This window comes from Lynx canadensis, chromosome A3, assembly GCF_007474595.2.
Source record: "Lynx canadensis isolate LIC74 chromosome A3, mLynCan4.pri.v2, whole genome shotgun sequence".
Taxonomy (NCBI): Eukaryota; Metazoa; Chordata; class Mammalia; order Carnivora; family Felidae; genus Lynx; species Lynx canadensis.
The window spans coordinates 71,940,222-71,960,717 of record NC_044305.1 but is presented as its reverse complement, the minus strand read 5'-3'; the positions used below and the strand labels follow the sequence as shown (position 1 = coordinate 71,960,717).

Sequence of the window (20,496 nt, the reverse complement as noted above, 5' to 3'; positions counted from 1 at the left end):
TAAAACTTCCTTGATTTCTTTAATAAGAACATTCCAGGGAATCCTAATTTCCCAGAGATGCTTCCTGCTCTAGACTCTAGTAGAAGATGTGGCATGACAGGTCTCTTTCTCCACCTCAGGCTTTTCCTCTGCAGTCCTGTGAGAGTTGCAGGACAGGCCTGCTTCTATCTGCTAATCTCTAGGAGTACAGTGTTGTTTTATTGTCTATAGTGTTTTCTTTCTGCCTTGTTTTATAGACTGGTCAAAGGAATGGATTTTACAGAGGCTTACTCTGACACATGCTCCACGGTTGGACTTGCTGCCAGGGAAGGCAATGTTAAAGTCTTAAGAAAACTGCTCAGAAAGGGACGTAGCGTTGATGTTGCTGATAACAGGGGATGGATGCCAATTCATGAAGCAGCTTATCACAACTCTGTAGAATGTTTACGGATGTTAATTCATGCAGGTAAAGTACATTCAAGGTATGGGAGCTGGGCCTACAAGCTGGATTAATAAACCATAAAAAAGGTAATGTGACTTATCAACCATGGTATTTGTTTTCCTTTTCTATGACCATAAAAAAACTGCCTATGCATTATTAAGAATGGTGAGATTGCCACCATTGCCTGTATGGTGTTCCAGCTGGACATCTATAAATGTTGTCCCTTGTATGTAACTTGCTGTGCCTGGCCCATTTTTATTGTTTGAGCTAGATGATATGGCAAGAATAGTCTGCTCTTTTAAGGATTTGGTAGTTACTAGTCATGTTTATTCTTTCTTCCTTTTCCAAACAGAAGGAGCAATGTTACTGAAATTGAGGGTGTTTGTGCTTTGGTTGAGTTAGTCTTTTTTTTTTTTTTTTTATTCAGTTTCCTTAATTTGGGGAATCTTTACAAGTACTTTAACGACCCCCCCCCCCCCCCCCCACCGAGTTCACACTAGAAAACAGGATAGACAAAGTCCCTGCCTTTATGATGCTTATATTCCTGTCAGGGGACACAGACTATACTTAAATAATTAAACAAGATAATTTCAAAACATAAAAGCGTTGTAGAGAGAATAAAACAGGGTAATGGGACAGAGAGTAACTATGTGCTACTGCACATCTCTTTCCAACTCTGTGTTGAATTGACTTCATGCTTGTAACCTGAGATCAGCCAAGTGGGAATATTTACATGGGAGAAATCAACCAGTGCTATGAACCAAAGCTTTAAATTTGGGTTTTTTTTCCCCCTGAGAGCCAGTGACACATTTGCCAGCTCACTACTGAGAGTAGGAGTCAGTAAGAGACTAAATGAGAGATTCTGATAGGAGATGATGGGTAGGGTCGAGGAGATAATGGTGATTGAGCACTGCTTTGTAACGGTCATTATACTAGATGCTTGATGTACGTTTTTTTTTAAGTCCATTTATTTTGAGAGATAGCATGAGTAGGGGAGGGGCAGAGAAAGAGAGAGAATCCCAAGCAGGCTCTGCACTGCCAGCACAGCCTGTGTGGAGCTTGAACCCACGAAGCTGAGAGATCAGGACCTGAGCCCAAAACTGATAGTTGCATGCTTAACTGACTGAGCCACTCAGGTGTCCCTACATTATTTACTACATATAGAACTGCTCTTTTTTTTAAGTTTATTTATTTGTTTTGAGAGAGAGACAGAGCAGGAATATGAGTGGGGGAAGGGGAGAGGGAGAGCGAGAGAGAAAATCCCAAGCATGCTCCATGCCGTCAGTGCACAGCCCAATGTGGGGCTCAATCTCACGAAATGTGAGATCATGACCTGAGCTGAAATTAAGATTCCGATGCTTAACTGACAACCACCAGGCAGCCCCTTCTCTCCTTTTTCCTCTTCCCTTAGGCTCATCTGTTTTGTTTCTTAAAATCCATATATGAGTGAAATCATATGGTATTTGTTTAGCTTTGACTGGCTTATTTTACTTAGCATAATATACTCTAGCTCCATCCATGTCGTTGCAAACGGCAAGATTTCATTCTTTTTGATGGCTGAGTAATTTTCCGGTGTGTGTGTGTGTGTGTGTGTGTGTGTGTGTGTACATATACATATATCCTTTCATTTTTAATGACTTCTTTTTTAGGCGTGATGTTTTTGGAGCTTAAGATAGCCACACATAGCTATGTGACTAGTTGATATAAATGGCCAAATAAAATTATCTCACTGTATTTTTATTAGAGTTCACTATTATGAAGTAAACTTTGGATAAAACTAGTTTACCAGAATTAGGAAGTAGAGTGTGCAGAGATTAGGAAGCAGCTATATGACTTATTTTAGGAGGTCGAAACAGTTTTGGTCGCTGTCTGCCATGAATTCGGTTGTTCTCTATAGTTGGAATTAATGTCCAAAATTCTATCAGATTTGATTACTTGATTCACTAAAAACTAGAATGGGACAGAAAAGCTATAGGTCACTTTAAATAAAAGTGTTTTATAAGGGGCTCCTGGGTGGCTCAGTCCAGTAAGCCTCTGACTTCAGCTCAGGTCATGATCTCCCGCTTTGTGAGTTCCAGCCCTGCGTTGGGCTCTGAGCTGACAGCTGGGAGCCTGGAACCTGCTTTGGATTCTGTGCTCCCTCTCTCTCTCTGCCCCTTCCCCACTCATGCTGTGTCTGTCTCTCTCAATATTTCTTATGGCCCATTCCGCCTCTTGTAAATTAAAGTCCATACTTTATTCAGATCCCCTGCCTTTTAAAAAAGATTACAATGTAAACTTACCTGGAAGATTCAAGTTCAGGAACATTGATCAGTGACGAATGGTAGCTGACTACTTAGCATATGGCTAAGTGTGATGATGAAGAGCATATGTTTTTAGTCTTGAGAAGTGAAGTGAGGTCTCTTCTGCTTATTGGTGACAGTGACATCTTTATATCTGTACCAGTTAACTTAGTATTATGGGTTAATCTTAAAAGTTTCCAAAACAAGTTTGACATTTTTGTTTTTCTTTATACTTTGCTGTACCTGTGTTTTACTTAATTCATAATTCTCCGGTCTTTTATTATATAATTTCTGTCTCCTTGAACTTCCTCTAATATTAGTGAACTGCCAGAGATTCATAAACATACCTTTTATGGACACCTGGATGGTTCCGTTGGTTAAGGGACTGCCGATTCTTGATTTCAGCTCAAGTCATGATTTCATGGTTCATGAGATAGAGCCCTGTGTGGAGCTTGGTGCTGGCAGCACGGAGCCTGCTTGGGATTCTCTCTCTCTCTCTCTCTCTCTCTCTGTCTCTCTGCTTCTCCCCTGCTCTCTCTCCCTCTCCCAAAATAAATAAACTTCAAAAAACCTATACCTTTTATTAGTGTACTAAAGTATGAAAGTACTTAAGCCTACACAAAAAGAATGCTTAGAAAGGTTTTGCTTTACTGTCGTTTCAGTTTAGATCCAAAATATAGCCTAAAAATTAGAGATGATCTTCTCATTCAAGTTGGAGAAGAGCATTCAAATGCAGCATGGATTAGTTAGAAATTTAATGTGTGTATGTATTTTTTTCACTTTAACTTTTTTTTTTTTAATGTTTACTTATATTTGAGAGAGAGAAAGAGACAGAGGGCAAGTGGGAGAAGGACAGAGAGAGAGAGGGAGACACAGAATCTGAAGCTGGCTCCAGGCTCTGAGCTGTCAGCACAGAGCCCGACGTGGGGCCCGAGCTCAACAAGCCATGAGATCTGACCTGAGCCAAAGTCTGACGCTTAACTGACTGAGCGACCCAGGCGTCCCTTTCATTTTAACTTTCTGTGTGAAGTGTTAATACACATAACAAATTTGCTTGTCTTCTTTGCTTTTTGGAAGTTCATTTAATAGATGTTGAGATTTCATGAATCTTTACATCTTGGAGGACAATAATGATCTTCAGTGGAAATTATACATGCCATTCAGTAGTAAACCATTTACTGACTAAAGATCACTTAAAATCTTATAATTAACTGTAGCTATCACCAACAAACATTTTTATTTGGCAAATATGAGCTAATTCATAGTACTTTTTATTAGTTAAAAAATATTACGCTGTCATATTGGGCATGATAATAGATGCTGAAGATCATTAGATAAATAGACACCATAGCATAGTGATTAAGAGTTGTGTTCAGATGGACCTGGGCTCTGCTGACTTCACCACTTTATCCTGGCGGGATAAAAGGACAGGTCTTTTAACTTCTTGGTTCTTCAGTTTGTTTATCTGTAAGATTAGAAACATTCCATCATTCCAACTCAGGCCAGAAACTGGGCCATCCTTAATTACTTCCTTTTTCTTATATCCCTCACCCAGTCAGCACATCTTTATGTGTGTGTGTGTGTGTACACATCCACAAATTCACATCACTCTTACTGCCTCACAACCTCTAAGACCTTGGTCTGAGTCACATATCTCTTTGCCTGGATTGCTCTAATAGCATCCTAACCTCAGTTTCTGCTCTTACTTCTTCCTCATCCTACCATAATCTAGTCTTAGTGTATCAAAGACTAATGTCTGTCTCTTCTGTTCAGAATTCTGCAATAGCTCCCGATTTCACTGAGTAAAAGAACTGTTTCATGGTATTTAATAGTATAGATGTAATATATTTAATAATTCTCCTATTGATGGGTTCTTATAAGTGGTGCTTCAGTTAACATCCTTATATTGTAACTTTGTGACATGGGTGTATATTTCTATAGAATGGAGTTTTAGAAGTCAAAGTGCTGGTGCAAGAAATATGCAAAGTTAAAATATTGATAGACATGGCTAAATTATCCATAATATTAATCAGAACTTTTTCAGTAATGAATGAAAGAAATAATTCAAACTAGTTAACACAAAGAACGGAAATATATTGTTATGAGCACCAGGTGTTGTATGTAAGTATTGAATCACTGTATTGGACACCTGAAATGGATATTACATTGTATGTTAACTAACTGGAATTTAAATAGAAATTTAAAAAACTTCAAAAACAAATAAGGGACATATAGTGCTTATGTAAATATTAAGTCTGAGTGGTAGGTCCCTTCAGGCATTGCCAGATGCTCCTATTCAAAACGATGTTGTCAGGACTCTGGGTCTTTCTTTCTCTTATGTCTGCATTTCTCTATGTTCATTTCATTCTCATGTAGCCTTTCTCTTTGGAAGTTCTAGGCAAACTTTGTCTTTAAAGAAGTCTGTGTATTCTGGACATTAATCCTTTGCTGTTACATGTGGTTCAGTTATTTCATATATTTTCTCCTAGTCTTAATTTTTTATAGTGTCTCATGTCTTTGTAATGCCTTCAACCTCTTCCTTTCCACGGACTTTTTCCCTTCATCTTATATGCATGATGAATCTCTTAAAGGGTTATCTGAAAGTTTTGCCCATGGTGAAAATGTTTGTTGTGGAAATTATCTTATACCCAACCTTTTCTTAGAATTGCTAAGTAAAGCATAATGATTGTGCAAAGTACTTGACTTTCTCAGCTACCTGAAATGGACATTCATCACTCTTTGTGATTGGCACATCTTAAATTTGTTTGGCCATCATCAAATTGTGGCTCAGTTGTTGAGATAAGGTTCTGATCTTAATATTTAACCTATGTTAATGAATATTTAACGCTTATTAAAACCATGTGTTTTTGCTTTCTTTCTTAGAAAACAAAAGTGTACCATTTCTCACTTAAACAAGTAAGCAAGTTTACTATTCATTTATAAGTAAAAATACACTTTGTGTTAGGAATCATAGGGTTGTGGTATAATTGCTAGAATGTTAAAGTCAACTCTTGTTATTGCTGCCCAGGTGTCAGCTGGCTGGCATTGGTCCAGCTGACATGGCCCCAATCCTCAAGGTGCAGCCAAGAAAGAACTCACAAGTTGTCATTACAGAACCGAAGTGCCCATTATGGGTTTACCCATTATGAAGTCTTGAATGCCTTTACATTTAAATTTTCAGTAAGTAGAATAGAAGCAGAGACTGCTTTGCCCTCCAGTGAGAAATAAGTAGAGGTTAAGGCATTAAAAACAGTATTATGAGCCATTTTCCCAAGAACCCTTATAAAAGAAAGGATGAGAATGAGAGGATGGTTGTTGGTATTCCAGTACCAGATAGGTAAGGTCCCCTTGGTCCCTGGATACCAATTAAGGAGGGCAGTTTATCATTGAAACTTCCAAAACCAATTTATATTGGATCCTGAAAACTTTCTGAAAATGGTGTTTTGGAGATTTAATTTGTAACAACTGTGACAGTACATAAATTTTGTAATTCTGTTGAACCCCTTTGAGGGTTCAGGCCAGCTGTTTTATCCTTGTTTTACTGTTAAGGAAACTGCTGCAGGGAGTTTGAGTAATTTACCCAAAGAGTAATCCAATAGAGAACTGGTGGAGCCAGGATTACAGCCTAAATCTTCTAACTCCAAATCCACTGCATTTGCTCCACCATGTAAGTTTCCTGGTCCAGTGGTTTTAGAGATAAACTATTCAAATGTATCTATTTTGTTCTATCGGTGAAATCTTTAAGATTTCAATTTAGTAGTAACTGAATTCACTGTTTTTCATCCTGCATGGGAAGGGCCTTTCTTTTCTTTACTTCATAGATAATTGCACAGGAGTATTTTTTCCCTTTCATATAGATGGGTGTGTGTGCAAATCACGAATGGTGGCCCTCAAATCATTCAGGTGGGAATTAAGCTCTCCTTCCTTGGAGGTGGGGGGTGGGGAGTATTTACATAGATTATTGGATGTATCTGATACTTAAATATAGCTTATTCCCATTATATTTATTCAATCATTTATATCTGCATGGACCAGTGTATATTTATTTATACATTGCGTTTATAATCCATATGATATTTATTTTTGTTGACTCAAATGTTCTAGGTTTCGTCATTGAGTGCTCTTCAGATCAGCTCTTGTGTTTCTTTGGCATGTCCCATGTTTTGTTTTTTGAGCACTTTTTACTTTCTTTAACCTAGAAGATGGTCCAGGCTCATTTGTAGATTCTGTGTGCCCATCCTAGAATCAGCCATTTTCTTAGGAGCCCTGGTTCCTTTTATTGGAGAACAGTTCTCAAAACCAAGATTTAGGCACTGATTGTGCATTGTTGCTACTGGTGTGTCACTGCTTTTAAGCCTTTTCAGCAGACAGGGCTAGGAAACATATTTATTATAACCCATGTGTATACACATGCCTATAAGCATTTCAGTATCCTCCATCTGTATTCTGTATTAAAGCTAAATATAAGTCATGCTAATGTCTGGATTCTAATCCAGTACCGTTTGGTTCATTCTAGCCTTCCTCCTTTGCTTATCTGTAACCTCACCTTTTTAATAGTGAGAAACCTGTCGCTATCTACCATTCCTTTGTTTATTTGAGCTTATTGTACATAGATGGTGGTTTCAGAATTGTTCATCTTTCCCCCTATGATAAACAACTTTACCAACCAGACTACAGTGTATATATACAACTTCCTTTTGTCTTAGCCTTACGGTTAGTTTCTGGTCATAAAAACCATTTCTAAAGTGTCATCCATTTGTAGTCCAATTAGACACTTTCTCACAGTTTCCATTCTATCCTGATATTCCATGACTGTACCCACCTGGTTGGTTTTTTTTTTTTTTTTCATTGCATACATTAAGTAAGTGTCACTCTTTGTGTTATACAGTTTTTTAAATGGCTATGATTAAGTCGTATCTCTCTTCGTTCCTCGTGGAAGAGAACATCCTTCCTTCTTTCCAAAACAAATTCCTCAGTATATCTAATGCAAGACTGGCCTAGGTCGGCTTCTTTTCAGCCATCATCTCTTAGTCTCATTTTGCTTCTGTGGCTCTTCGTCTCTCCCTGATGGGCACCCTCCTCTCTGCCTTTGTATTATCACCACGTTGGTTTACTTATTCTAACTTTAAGACCTGGTTTAGTGTATGCAGTAAGGTCTAGTCTCCTCTTAGTACTGCTTTCTTTATTTTTCTAACTTTGTTATTCTTACCTGTCCTCTCCATCTCTATCAACTTTAGTCACTTTATCAAGTATCGTAAAAGCAACCAACCAAACCACAACAGGTCTTCTCACATTTTGGTTAGAATTATAATAAATTTATTAATTATTTTGAGAGGAATGCACATCTTTATAATATTGAGATTTCCCATTTAGAAGCTGTCTGTGTTTTGGCACCTGGATGGCTCAGTTGGTTAAGTGACTGACTTTGGCTCAGGTCTTGATCTCCCAGTTGGTGGGTTCCAGCTGTGCTGACAGCTCAGAGCCTGGGGCCTGCTTCAGATTCTGTGTCTCCCTGTCTGTCTGCACCTCTCCTGCTCGCCCTCTGTCCCTCTCTCTTAAAAAAAAAAAAATGAATAAAAAAACGTTAAAAAAAAAAAAGATTTAGAAGCTGTCTGTGTGGGGCACCTAGGTGGCTAGTTGTTAAGCATCTGACTCTTGATTTTGGCTCAGTCATGATATCATGGTTTGTGGGATCAAGCCCCACATCAGGTTCTGTGCTGACGGCATGGAGCCTGCTTGAGATTTATCTCTCTCTTTCTCTCTGCACCCCTCCTACCCCTGCTCACAGTCTCTCTCTCAAAATAAATAAATAAATACTTAAAAAAAATAGAAGCTGTCTGGTATCTATATATGTGTATGTGTTCCTAGTTTTTCTCTTAACTTCATAGTTTTGTGGATATCTGAATAAAGGTCAGTTTCTGACTAATCTGGGAAACACCGTTTTTGTGATATGAGCTTTAAAAATATAACTGCTCTATTTTGCAGTTTAATTGTGCATCTGTAAAGTTTGAGACTTGTAAACATTTTTTTAATTTTAAAAATTTATTTACGGTTTATTTTTGAGAGAGCAAGAGAGAGAGTGTGGGGCGGGGACAGAGAGAGGGGGACAGAGGATCAGAAGCGGGCTCTGTGCTAGCAGCACAGAGTCTGATGAGGGGCCTGAACTCACGAACGGTGAGATCATGACCTGAACTGAAACCCAAGAATCAGACGCTTAACCGACTGAGCCACCCAGGTGTCCCAGAAAGTCACTTTCTAAAGTCACTTCATGTGACTTCAATAGTTCATTTTGCTTTGGAATTACACAAAAATTAACGTAGCCATTATTTACATAATTTTAATGTTACTAGAAACCTTGAGATTTTCATAACAGATAAACCTCAGAAACCTTAAAGTAGAAGTTGTATGCCACTGTTTGATTTCTTTGGAAATGGAGTACATTTTATTATTTTAGAAATACAATCTTGAGTACTCACTGTAGTCTTAAGTTAGAAAAGGAGTATTTAAAATTTTTTTAACGTTTATTTATTTTTGAGACAGAGAGAGACAGAGCATGAATGGGGGAGGGTCAGAGAGAGAGGGAGACACAGAATCTGAAGCAGGCTCCAGTCAGCCCAGAGCCCGACGCGGGGCTCGAACTCACAGACCGCGAGATCATGACCTGAGCTAAAGTCGGACGCTTAACTGACTGAGCCACCCAGGCACCCCAGAAAAGGAGTATTTTAAACTACCCTCATTTTATTAGTTGAATACAGAAAGTAATGCTTGACATGAGACCATTCCTCTCATGGAAACTCAGAAATTAAAAAAAAATCAAATTGAGTATTATTTTAGTAAATCCTGCTTAAGCAAATCTTGGTGCTGCATCCTCTTCAGATCTTCTTTGTGTTATTTTCAACTCCTGCCACTCCCCTTTCCCTGCCCACCAAAAATGAGAGAATAGAAGATGAGTTTGTGGACAGAATTTGTGTGTAAGGAATACCAGGAGCTGTTCACACTGTGACCCCTGTAGAACTTTTTCTTGATTTTCTAGAGAGTTTTAAAGTGAGACCTCCCGTTTATAATTACAATTTAATATTTCATTAAATTCTTCTTGGAATCTTTGCTTTTTAATCACAAGAAATAGTGGTACCTTGCAGTTGACTTTCTTATTTTTATTTTTACATAGATTCATCTGAAAACTACATTAAGACAAAGACATTTGAGGGCTTTTGTGCCTTGCATCTTGCTGCAAGTCAAGGACTATGGAAGATTGTACACATTCTTTTAGAAGCTGGGGCAGATCCTAATGCAACTACTTCAGAGGAAACCACGCGCGCTGTTTTTAGGTGAAGTATGCTAATTTTTGGTACAGATGCAGGTTTTTTTGCTTTTGTTTTTGGTAAAGAACTACGCTTAATCCCCCCCCCCCCCCCCCCCCAAGCTGTTGTGCTTACAGTATGTTCTTTGGCAAACATTATACTGCCACCTCTCTCATTCTGAAACAAAAGTTATATTTAAAGGTTTCTCTCTCTTTTTCCATCCTTGGGTGATAGCATCTGGGAATATCTTTAAGTATTTATTTATTTATTTATTTATTTATTTATTTATTTATTTTTTATTTTTTTTTTTTAATTTTTTTTTTTCAACGTTTATTTATTTTTTGGGACAGAGAGAGACAGAGCACGAACGGGGGAGGGGCAGAGAGAGAGGGAGACACAGAATCGGAAACAGGCTCCAGGCTCCGAGCAATCAGCCCAGAGCCCGACGCGGGCTCGAACTCACGGACCGCAAGATCGGACCTGGCTGAAGTCGGACGCTTAACCGACTGCGCCACCCAGGGCGCCCCTTTAAGTATTTATTTAAAGTTGTAAATTTTTTCTGTATTGTAGTCGTCATCATCGTTGTTCTCAAATTGTTCGGAATACTACAGATAGCTATAAATTGTAGCAGTAGTTATATAAGATTACCTGTGAACATTTGTTTGCTTTTGCTTTTTGTTTGTGTTAAGAAATTGAGAAGATTTTATGGAAGAAATCACCAGCTAACCTTTAATGACCAGTTAATTTGTTGCCTGTATGAGTCACTAGTCAGACTTCTTTCAATTATGGACTGTTTTTAATTTTGTAAGGACAAAGTTCACATTCTAACGGGCACACTTCACTACCCTGTCTTTTCTTCCTCCCTCCTTCTCTTTTGATCCTCTTTTTTTTCCTGTTTGATCCTATTTGTTGTTAGGTACATTGAGCCATAATGTTTAGTGGAAAATGAGAAAATTAAGAGAACAAAACATTTGTGTAGAATCAGTGTATCTGGACTAGAGTTTTGGTCCTACCATATGTAATTTGTAAGTTCATTTATTTACTGTATGCTTTTGTTTCCCCGCTTATAAAATGAAAGTAATAGTACCTATCTAGTTTTTATTTGACTGAGAATAAAATGAGATGCCTATGAATGTAGCTCATTCCTTTTAAGCATAATATATACTTAAAATTTATATGTAGTAAAATTTATTCTTTTTAGTGTATAGTTCTATGCGTTTTGGTGTATGCATCAAATGTGTACATCTCACATCTATGATTTTGATGTATGTATAATGTGTACGACAATAATAGTCAAGAAACAGGACAGTCCCATCACCCTCATACCAAATTCCATCATGCTGCCTATTTTTAATTTTTTTAATGTTTACTTATTTTGGAGGGAGACACACACACACACACACACACCACACACAGTCCGAGTAGGGAGGGGCAGAGAGAGGGAGACACAGAATCCAAAGCAGGCTCCAGCACTGAGTGTCAGCACAGAGCCTGATGAAGGGCTAGAACTCATGAGCTGTGAGATCATGACCTGAGCTGAAGTCAGATGCTCAACTACTGAGCCAAACAGGTGCCCTGGGCTACCTATTTTTAATAAATCTCCCCACTCCCCTTCACCCTTAACAACCACTGATCTATTTTCCTCCCTGTATTTTGCTTTTTTTGCAGAATGTCATATATAACATGTATATACATAACATATATTTTGCAGCATATAACCTTTAACTTAGCATAATGCTTTTGAGATGCATACATATTGCATTATCAGTAATTCCTTTTATTGCTAAGAAGTATTCTATTATATAAATGTAGCACAGTTTATCCGTTTGCCAGTTGATAGACATTTGAGTTGTTTTCAGTGTTTGGTGATTATGAATAAATTGCTACAAACATTTGCATGCAGGTTTTGTTTGAATATAAGTTTTAATTTTTCTTGAATTAATACCTAGGATTGTTAGATCATGTGGTAAGTGTATGTTTAACTTTGGAAAACAATTCAGAAGTTTCTTATAAAGTGACTATACAGTTTGTATTCCCTCCAGTAATGTTTGAGAGCTTCAGTTGCTACACATTCTCCCTGACACTTAGTACTGACATTTTTTTTTTTTTTTTGCTTTTAATGGCATCTCATTGTGGTTTTAATTTGAACTTTTCCTGATTGCTAATGATATTGAACATCTCTGATGTGATTATTTTCCATTTTTCCTTTTTTCACCCATTCCTTTTTTTTTTTTTTTTTGATATATGAAATTTATTGTCAAATTGGTTTCCATACAACACCCAGTGCTCATCCCAAAAGGTGCCCTCCTCAATACCCATCACCCACCCTCCCCTCCCTCCCATCCCCCATCAATCCTCAGTTTGTTCTCAGTTTTTAACAGTCTCTTATGCTTTGGCTGTCTCCCACTCTAACCTCTTTTTTTTTTTTTTTTTCCTTCCTCTCCCCCGTGGGTTTCTGTTAAGTTCTCAGGATCCAATAAGAGTGAAACCATATGGTATCTGTCTTTCTCTGTATGGCTTATTTCACTTAGCATCACACTCTCCAGTTCCATCCACGTTGCTACAAAAGGCCATATTTCATTTTTTCTCATTGCCACGTAGTATTCCATTGTGTATATAAACCACAATTTCTTTATCCATTCATCAGTTGATGGACATTTAGGCTCTTTCCATAATTTGGCTATTGTTGAGAGTGCTGCTATAAACATTGTCACCCATTCCTTTTGTGTTTGGGTATTTTTTTTTTTTTTAATATTTTCAGGCTTATGGAAATGTCTTCACGGTACAAGGGATTCTCATATACTTTTCACCCAAATCGTGTTCTTTTGCTCTTTTTTACTTGATTATTTTATTTCTTCTATTTGTCCATATATTTTTTCTGAACCTTTTGAGATTAAATTACAGGCATAATGTTTCTTTAAAAAAAATTTTTTTTTAATGTTTATTTAATTTTGAGAGAGAGCCAGCGCATGAGAGGGGGGAGGGACAGAGAGGGAGACACAGAATTTGAAACAGGCTCCAGGCCCTGAGCTGTCAGCACAGAGACAGACATGGGGCTTTGCAGATTTTTTCTTGTGGTTGACTTCAAGTTTCATAGTGTTGAAAATATGCATGGTTTGATCTCAGTCCTTTTGTACTTCTTGAGGGATGATTTGTGGCCTACTGTGTGATCTGTTTTGGAGCATGTTCCATGTACACTTGAGAAAAATGTATTCTGCTGCTTCTGGATGAGATGTTTTGAATAACTGTTAAGTCCATCAGGTCCAGTGTATCTTTCGAAGCTGTTGTTTCCTTGTTGATTTTTCTACTTAGATGAATTCTGTCCATTGTTGTAAATAGGGTGTTAAAACCCCCTACTATTAGATTATTATTGATAAGTTTCTTTGTGTTTGTCACTAATTGATTTATATATTTGGGTGTTTCGAGTTGGGGGCATAAATATTTAAAATTGTTAGCTTTTCTGGGTGAATAGACCCCTCAATTATTATATAGTGCCCTTCTTCATTTCTTGTTACAGTCTTAAAATCTAGTTTGTCTGATATAAGTATGGCTACTCTGGCTTTTTTTTGGCATCCATTTTGCATGACAGGTGGTTCTCCGTCCCCTTACTTTCAATCTCCAGGTCTTTAGGTGTAAAATGAGTCTCTTGTAGGCAGCATATAGATGGATCTTGTTTTTTTTTTATTTATTTTTTTCCATTCTGATACCCTATGTCTTTTGATTGGAGTATTTAGTCCATTTATATTCAGAGTGATTATTGAAAGATATGAATTTAATGCCATTGTATTGCCTGTGGAGTTGGTGTTTCTGGTGATGATCTTCGGTCCTTTCTAGTCTTGTTGCTTTTGGTCTTTTTTTTCTCCACTCAACGAGTTCCCCTTAAAATTTCTTGCAGGGCTGGTTTTAGTGGTCATGAACTCCTTTAGTTTTTGTCTGAGAAACTGTTTACCTCTCCTTGTAGTGTGAATGACAGTCTTGCTGGATAAAGAATTCTTTCTTGGCTGCATTTTTTTTTCCCATTCAGCACATTGAATATATCCTGCCACTCCTTACTGGCCTGCCAACTTTCTGGGGACACATCGCTGTGAACCCAGTCTGTCTTCCCTTGTAAGTTAAGTACTTATTCTCCCTTGGTGCTTCAGGATTCTTTCCTTGTGTGTGTATTTTGTGAATTTAACTATGATATGCCTTGGCGATTGTCAGCTTTTGTTGAATTTAATGGGAGTTCTCTGTGCTTCTTGGATTTTGATATCTGTGTCCTTCCTCAGATTAGGGAAGTTTTCAGCTATAATTTGTTGGAGTAAACCTGCCCCTTTTCTCTCTCACCTACTGGGACTCCCTATGATACAAATGTTACTCTATTTTGATAAGTTGCTGAGTTCCCTAAGTCTACCTGTGTGATCCATTACCTTTCATTTATTTCCCTCTTTTCAGCTTTGTTATTTTCCATAATTTTATCTTTTCTATCACTGATTTGCTCCTCTGCTTTGTCCATCCTCATTTTTATGGCCTCTCTTTGGGTTTGTGTCTTGGTTATAGCATTTTTAATTTGGCCTGATGAGATTTTAGTTCTTTTATCTCTGCAGAAAAGGATTCTCTAGTGCCTTCTATGGTTTTTTTTTCCAAGCCTAGCTAGTATCCCTATAATTGTTGTTTTAAATCGTAGTTTAGACATCTTATATGTGTATTGATTAAATAGTTGGCCTATAGCTATACTTCTTGTTCATTCTTTTGGGTTGAATTTCTCCATCTCATCTTTTTGTCCAGAAAAGAGAAGAAGAAAAAAGAAAGAAGCAAACAACAAAAAAAAAACAACCCCCCCCCCAAAACAAAACAAAACAAAACAAAAAACTAGTTCCTGGGTGTGTTTGGTCTGCTTGCTAAAAGAATCTAGATCCAGGGGTATCTGGGTGTCTCAGTTGGTTAAGTGTCAGACTCTTGGTTTGGGCTCAGGTCGTGTTCTCACAGTTTATGAGTTCAAGACCTCTGTTGGGCTCTGCTGAAGTGTGGAGCCTCCTTGGGATTCTGTGTGTCCTCTCTCTGCTTCTCCCTTACTTACATGTTCTGTCTCTCTCAAAATAAATGAACATAAAAAAAAAAATTAAAAAAGAATCTAGATCCAAGTAAATAAATAAATAAAATGGAAATAAAAAAACCAAGTCTTTAAAAATAAAAATTAATAAAAAATTTAAAAAAGGACTAAAAAAAAGAAATGGAAAAAGAGAAACATTTAGAGAATAAAAGTAAAAGGAAGCTGGATTCTATTTCCCCTAGAGCTGATGCTTTGCAGCTCTCTATGATCAGTAACTTGGTAGGAGCTAGTTTGTCCTGGTCTTCTGGGGGAGGGGCCTGTTGCCCTGATTCAGGTGAACATCCCCTTTGGAGATCCATCTGCAGGGTTTAGGGGGTTGGGGCTTGGTGTAAATGGCTCTGGCCTCCAGTAGATGCGCTGTTTTTGCTCCCAGAAGGCTTTCAGTGCTGATCGGTTGGATGAATATGGTAGTGCCTCGCTTGATAGCTCTGGAGCTGAAGTTCCTACCCCCCCAGTTTTCACAGAATCCTCACAGAAAAGCAGTCAGTCACCCTTCTTGTCCCCAGTTTATGTCAGAACCCTGTGTTCACCTTGCCTATGTCCGAGTTTTTTTTGTTGTTTTTTTTTTAAATCTCTGGCGCATGACTGAGTTAAAACACTCCACATTTTAGGGACTCCCGGAGCTTGGAACCTTGCTGTTCCTCTGGGGGGGAGGGTCTTGCAGTGCTTTTGCCTGTTTGTCTGCTGTGTAAAGAAGGTGATCATATGATCTGCAGCGGTTGGGGAGTTTATGGAAGGCAGCAGAAAGTCAGCATCCTAGCTTGCTGTCCTCAGCTGGAATCCATGTTCCAGTGACTGGGAACAGTGCAGCATCTTGGTGCCACCCTTCTGGTGATCCAGGGGATCCTCAGTCCATGCTGTCACTCCTGGGACTCCACCCGATCTCGCCAGCCTAGCACCTTTAAGCCAGGCACTCCCCCATGGTAGCTATCGGACTTCTAAAAGTTCAGATTATTCACTCTGCTGCTTATGATACTTTGCAGTAGCCTCTGTAAGCAGGCTCCCTCCCCATCACCATACCCTCAATTATATCTTCCCAAGTCAACTGTCCTGCATATCCTACCTTCCAAAACATGGTCACTTTTCTACTTGCAAGTTTTGTTTTCTTAGACCTCCTATTATTGGGTGTTCAGAATGATTTGGTAACTATCTAGCTGTGTTCAAGGGACAAGACAAGCTTAGGGTCCTACCTCCTACCTCTGCCATCTTAACTCCTCCCACCAAGATCACTTATTTATTTAGTTGTTATGTCTCTTTAGCCTCCTGTAATTAGAAACAGATTTTTTGCTGTTTTTTCTTTTACAATTTTAACTTTTTTCTTTTCTTTTTTTTTTTTTTTAACATTTTTGAAGATTTCAGGTCATTCATTTTGCACAGTGTTTTTCATTTTGGGTTTGTCTGATGTTTTGTCTGATGTCTGAGGTTTTTTTCTTGATAGCGTTCTGGTTATGTATTCCTGGCAGGAATATCAAAGACATGAAATGGTATCTTAGTGTATCTTATTAGGAAGAATATGACTCATTACTGGTACTGTTAATTTATGATAAAGTGTTTTGAATATGTGAAATGTATCATTATAAAGATGTTTTGGGGCGCCTGGGTGGCTCAGTTGGTTAAGCGTCCGACTTCGGCTCAGGTCATGATCTCACGGTCCGTGAGTTCGAGCCCCGCGTCGGGCTCTGTGCTGACAGCGCAGAGCCTGGAGCCTGTTTCGGATTCTGTGTCTCCCTCTCTCTCTCTGACCCTCCCCCACTCATGCTCTGTCTCTCTCTGTCTCAAAAATAAATAAACATTAAAAAAGAAATTTTTTTTAAATAAAAAAAAAAAAGATGTTTCATGGAAGCCTTGCTGTAATATCATTTGATTTCTTAGAGGGGAGATTGCTTTTATATAGTTTTTTTTTTTCCCCACATGCACAGTTAATGGATATTGTGTATGTAACTACATAGTAAGCTTTCATTGTGGCCTAGCCATGTGCAGTCTCTATTTGAGTTGCTGTCTGTAAGAAATCTACCATATAAGGGCGCTTGAGTGGCTCAGTCGGATAAGTGTCCAACTTCAGCTCAGGTCATGATCTTGCCCTTCCTGAGTTCGAGCCCCCATCTCAGGCTCTGTGCTGACAGCTCTGAGCCTGGCCAGGCTTTGGATTCTGTGTCTCCCCCTCTCTCTATCTGCTTCTCTCCCATTCACATTTTGTCTCTCTCTCAAAAAAAAAATAAACATCAAAAGAAAATGAAAAAAAAAAAAAAAGAAATCTCCCATATAGAAGAATGAACAAAATTAATTAAGTCCTGTAAAGGAGATAGACGTAAAGTGTTCAAATATTAAAAGAAAGCAGTACTTGGGGCGCCTGGGTGGCGCAGTCGGTTAAGCGTCCGACTTCAGCCAGGTCACGATCTCGCGGTCCGTGAGTTTGAGCCCCGCGTCGGGCTCTGGGCTGATGGCTCAGAGCCTGGAGCCTGTTTCCGATTCTGTGTCTCCCTCTCTCTCTGCCCCTCGCCCGTTCATGCTCTGTCTCTCTCTGTCCCAAAAATAAATAAACGTAGAAAAAAAAATTAAAAAAAAAAAAAAAAAAAAGAAAGCAGTACAGATCACGTTGGGATAAAAGAGGACGATTTTTTGAGCAGAGTGTTGTATACCAAACCCTGTGTCAGGTGTGTTACATGAATTAGCTAATTTCATTTTTACCATGATTCTCTAAGATATGTACTATTATTATATCTGCTTTTACATAGATGAAGAAGACATAAAAACACTGTACTGAGGATCAGAAGAACTGTGTTCGAGTCTTGATCCTACTATTGTCTGCATATGGGTTAGAAGAACACTTTCTTAATTGATTTGATGAGCTATTAATAGATGTTCATTGACAAAAGTGTTCCTGATCAACCTGTGCTTGGGAAATACCATGTACTATATTACCCCATGTAGGAAAATAAGAAACAAACAAACAAACAAACATTTGTTCTGTAGTTTAATGTGTCTATCCAGAGAGAAGTATCTTCTGTGCTCTGACATCCTATCTTAGTGTCTTCATAGCTCTTCTCACTGACTGCATTTATTGTATTTATTTGCTTTTTTGTTAATTGTCCTCTTTACTAGAAAGAATGCTCCATGAGAGCAGGCATTTTTTTTTTTTTTTTTTTTATCTTGTTCACTGTTGTAACTTCCAGATCAGGCTTGGTATATGGTGGCAGTTAGTAATTTGTTGGGTGAATGAAAATCTCTCTCAGGCCTGTTATAAAACAACAGTTGTTTTAACTTTAACCCAGAATTTTGAAATGTAGTTGACCATAATATTCTTTTTCTTTGTGGAACACTTAGTAAAATCTCAAAGAACGTTAGCTTTCCATGGAACTATTTGAGAAATGCTAGTTTGGTCATTTAGTTTACACTTTCAAAATATAATGATCCTGGTTTATGAAATTCAGTATTGTTCCTACTTATATAAGTATTTGGAGAAAATTAGAGATGCAGAGTTTTTAGTAGTTTCTATTTTAGGATATAGTTAACTTGTAATTTTTTATGTTAATGAAAGAACAGTTGCTAGGATAATTCAAACCAGTTGATAACTTCAAATCACTTATTTTTAGTAACAGGTTTTATTTAGTTTATTTGGCTGCAAACTGACTATCCTAATTATGTTTTATATTGTCTACTACAAAAAATAATTGGACTTAAGCAGGAGGTTAACCCTGAGGAGATATAGTACAGGCAGTACTTTTATGTATTCAAGTACAGCGTCAAGTGTAGTAGGTCCTTGTTTGGAAGGAAGAGTATTTTCTTAGAAAGGAAAGGTATAGCTTTAACTTTTGCAGAAACACTAGTCAGAGAATGGACATATGACTTTTTAGTTAGGTGATCTGTGCTCCAGTGTCTTCTTGCCCCATAAATAATATGATAAACTTAAGCAACCTGCTTTGCTTACCTGTATATACCTTTTTCAAATAACTGTAGTGATCCATGTTTCAATCTATAATGGAAGAGATTCTTTCATTAAAACAAAATGTAGGACACTTCAAGGTTTGCAACAGACTATAGATGATAATGTTTTGATTTGAATAAGAGTGGCTGGACCATCTGAACATGTGAGGGAGGGACTGCCCATCTGGTGTAGCTTCCTTTACCATCTGTAGGTTTGTCTTCCAAAGCTGTTCTTTGCTGGAACTTTGAAGTATGTTGTCCTCTAGCTGCAAGGGAAGCTATATTCTCATGCATGTTGTAGTACCTGTTCTGATGGCCCAGTTACCACCTAGACTGTTGATGGAGGTTATAAATATAAACCTGGAGGATCAAGAGGTAAGAAATGAATATAAAACTACAGAAACTTGAGAGGTGACTGGAAAAGTCATTGACATCAGGGATGTTCGAGTATGACTGAACTGAACACTAAATGTAGAGCGCAGATTTACTCCTCCACTGTTTATAATGAGAACATTTTCTCTACACACAACTCCCCATGATTTTTATAAAAATAAGTTCAAAAGGGAGCTTTTCAGTTTGATAGCAGTAAGAATCGAAATGAGAAAACCTCGCAAGAAAGGGGAAATTCAGGAAGCTTCTCCTTATCTTTCCATGTGAAAATTGTCATTGAACATTTTTGCTAACATGCAGTTTAAAGTTTATATATTATCAACAGTCTGCTCCCTTAATTTCTTTTCTTTACCCTTATCTTCTCTCCCCACTCCCTTTTCTCTTGCCTCATAAATGCATACATAGTAAATATTCTAAGGATAGATTCGTCAAACTGCTTTGGGAATAAGAATATCCTTATTCATAAATATGGTAGATTCTAACTGAAAACCCAGCTAATTATATAGTACATAGGTTTTCTTTTTATTTTGCTATGTATAAAATAACACTGGTGAATTGGAGGCTCAAATCCAATCCAAAGTGACTTCACAGAACAAGTTTTATGGGAACTGCACAGCATGCAGTTTTGGCTTTTGATTGATTGTTTTCCATTTTTTGTTCTTCTGTGTCTCTGCTTATTCTGTGTAACCTTCAATGTTAAACATAGCAGGAATGCCTAATAAGAATAAAGTGTTTTATAAATAGTGTTATGTGAGGCTGCATATTTCAGTATTTAACTGTGAAGTGTGTCATACTTTAAGCTCACGGGCATATCTTTAACCCTGACTCCGCTGATATATTCCAGAATTGAAAAAACCACAACATATTTCACTTTTCACTAGTATTTTCATGAATCATTGATCATTGATAGGGATCATTTTTTAGGTGCAAGCAATTTTGAGGTTTAGAATTTGTATATTTAGTACATATTAAACATTATCTTTGGAGTTCTTAGATTTTTCAACAGAAAGATTAATTATCCTCTTCAGGGATTGTAATTTAAGCATTTTTACTTGAGGGCATGTTCTTGAAAATGTGAATTTGAGT

At 37.7% G+C, this 20,496-nt stretch overlaps 1 protein-coding gene across 4 annotated transcripts in view; it reads left to right on the top strand.

Moving 5' to 3' along the window:
• Positions 1-20,496, top strand: part of ASB3 (ankyrin repeat and SOCS box containing 3) — a 119,553-nt gene that overhangs the window by 35,715 nt on the left and 63,342 nt on the right. The window contains exons 2-4 of one of the 4 annotated variants that reach the window (XM_030310580.1): positions 237-445; positions 9,872-10,023; positions 14,860-14,866. In XM_030310580.1, the coding sequence (XP_030166440.1) occupies positions 250-445; positions 9,872-10,023; positions 14,860-14,866 (355 nt within the window). In that variant the 5' untranslated portion in view covers positions 237-249. Of the gene's footprint in view, positions 1-236; positions 446-3,321; positions 3,463-9,871; positions 10,032-14,859; positions 14,867-20,496 lie in introns of those variants that run through there. The other 3 variants (XM_032592638.1, XM_030310578.1, XM_032592639.1) reach the window with 3 other exon arrangements.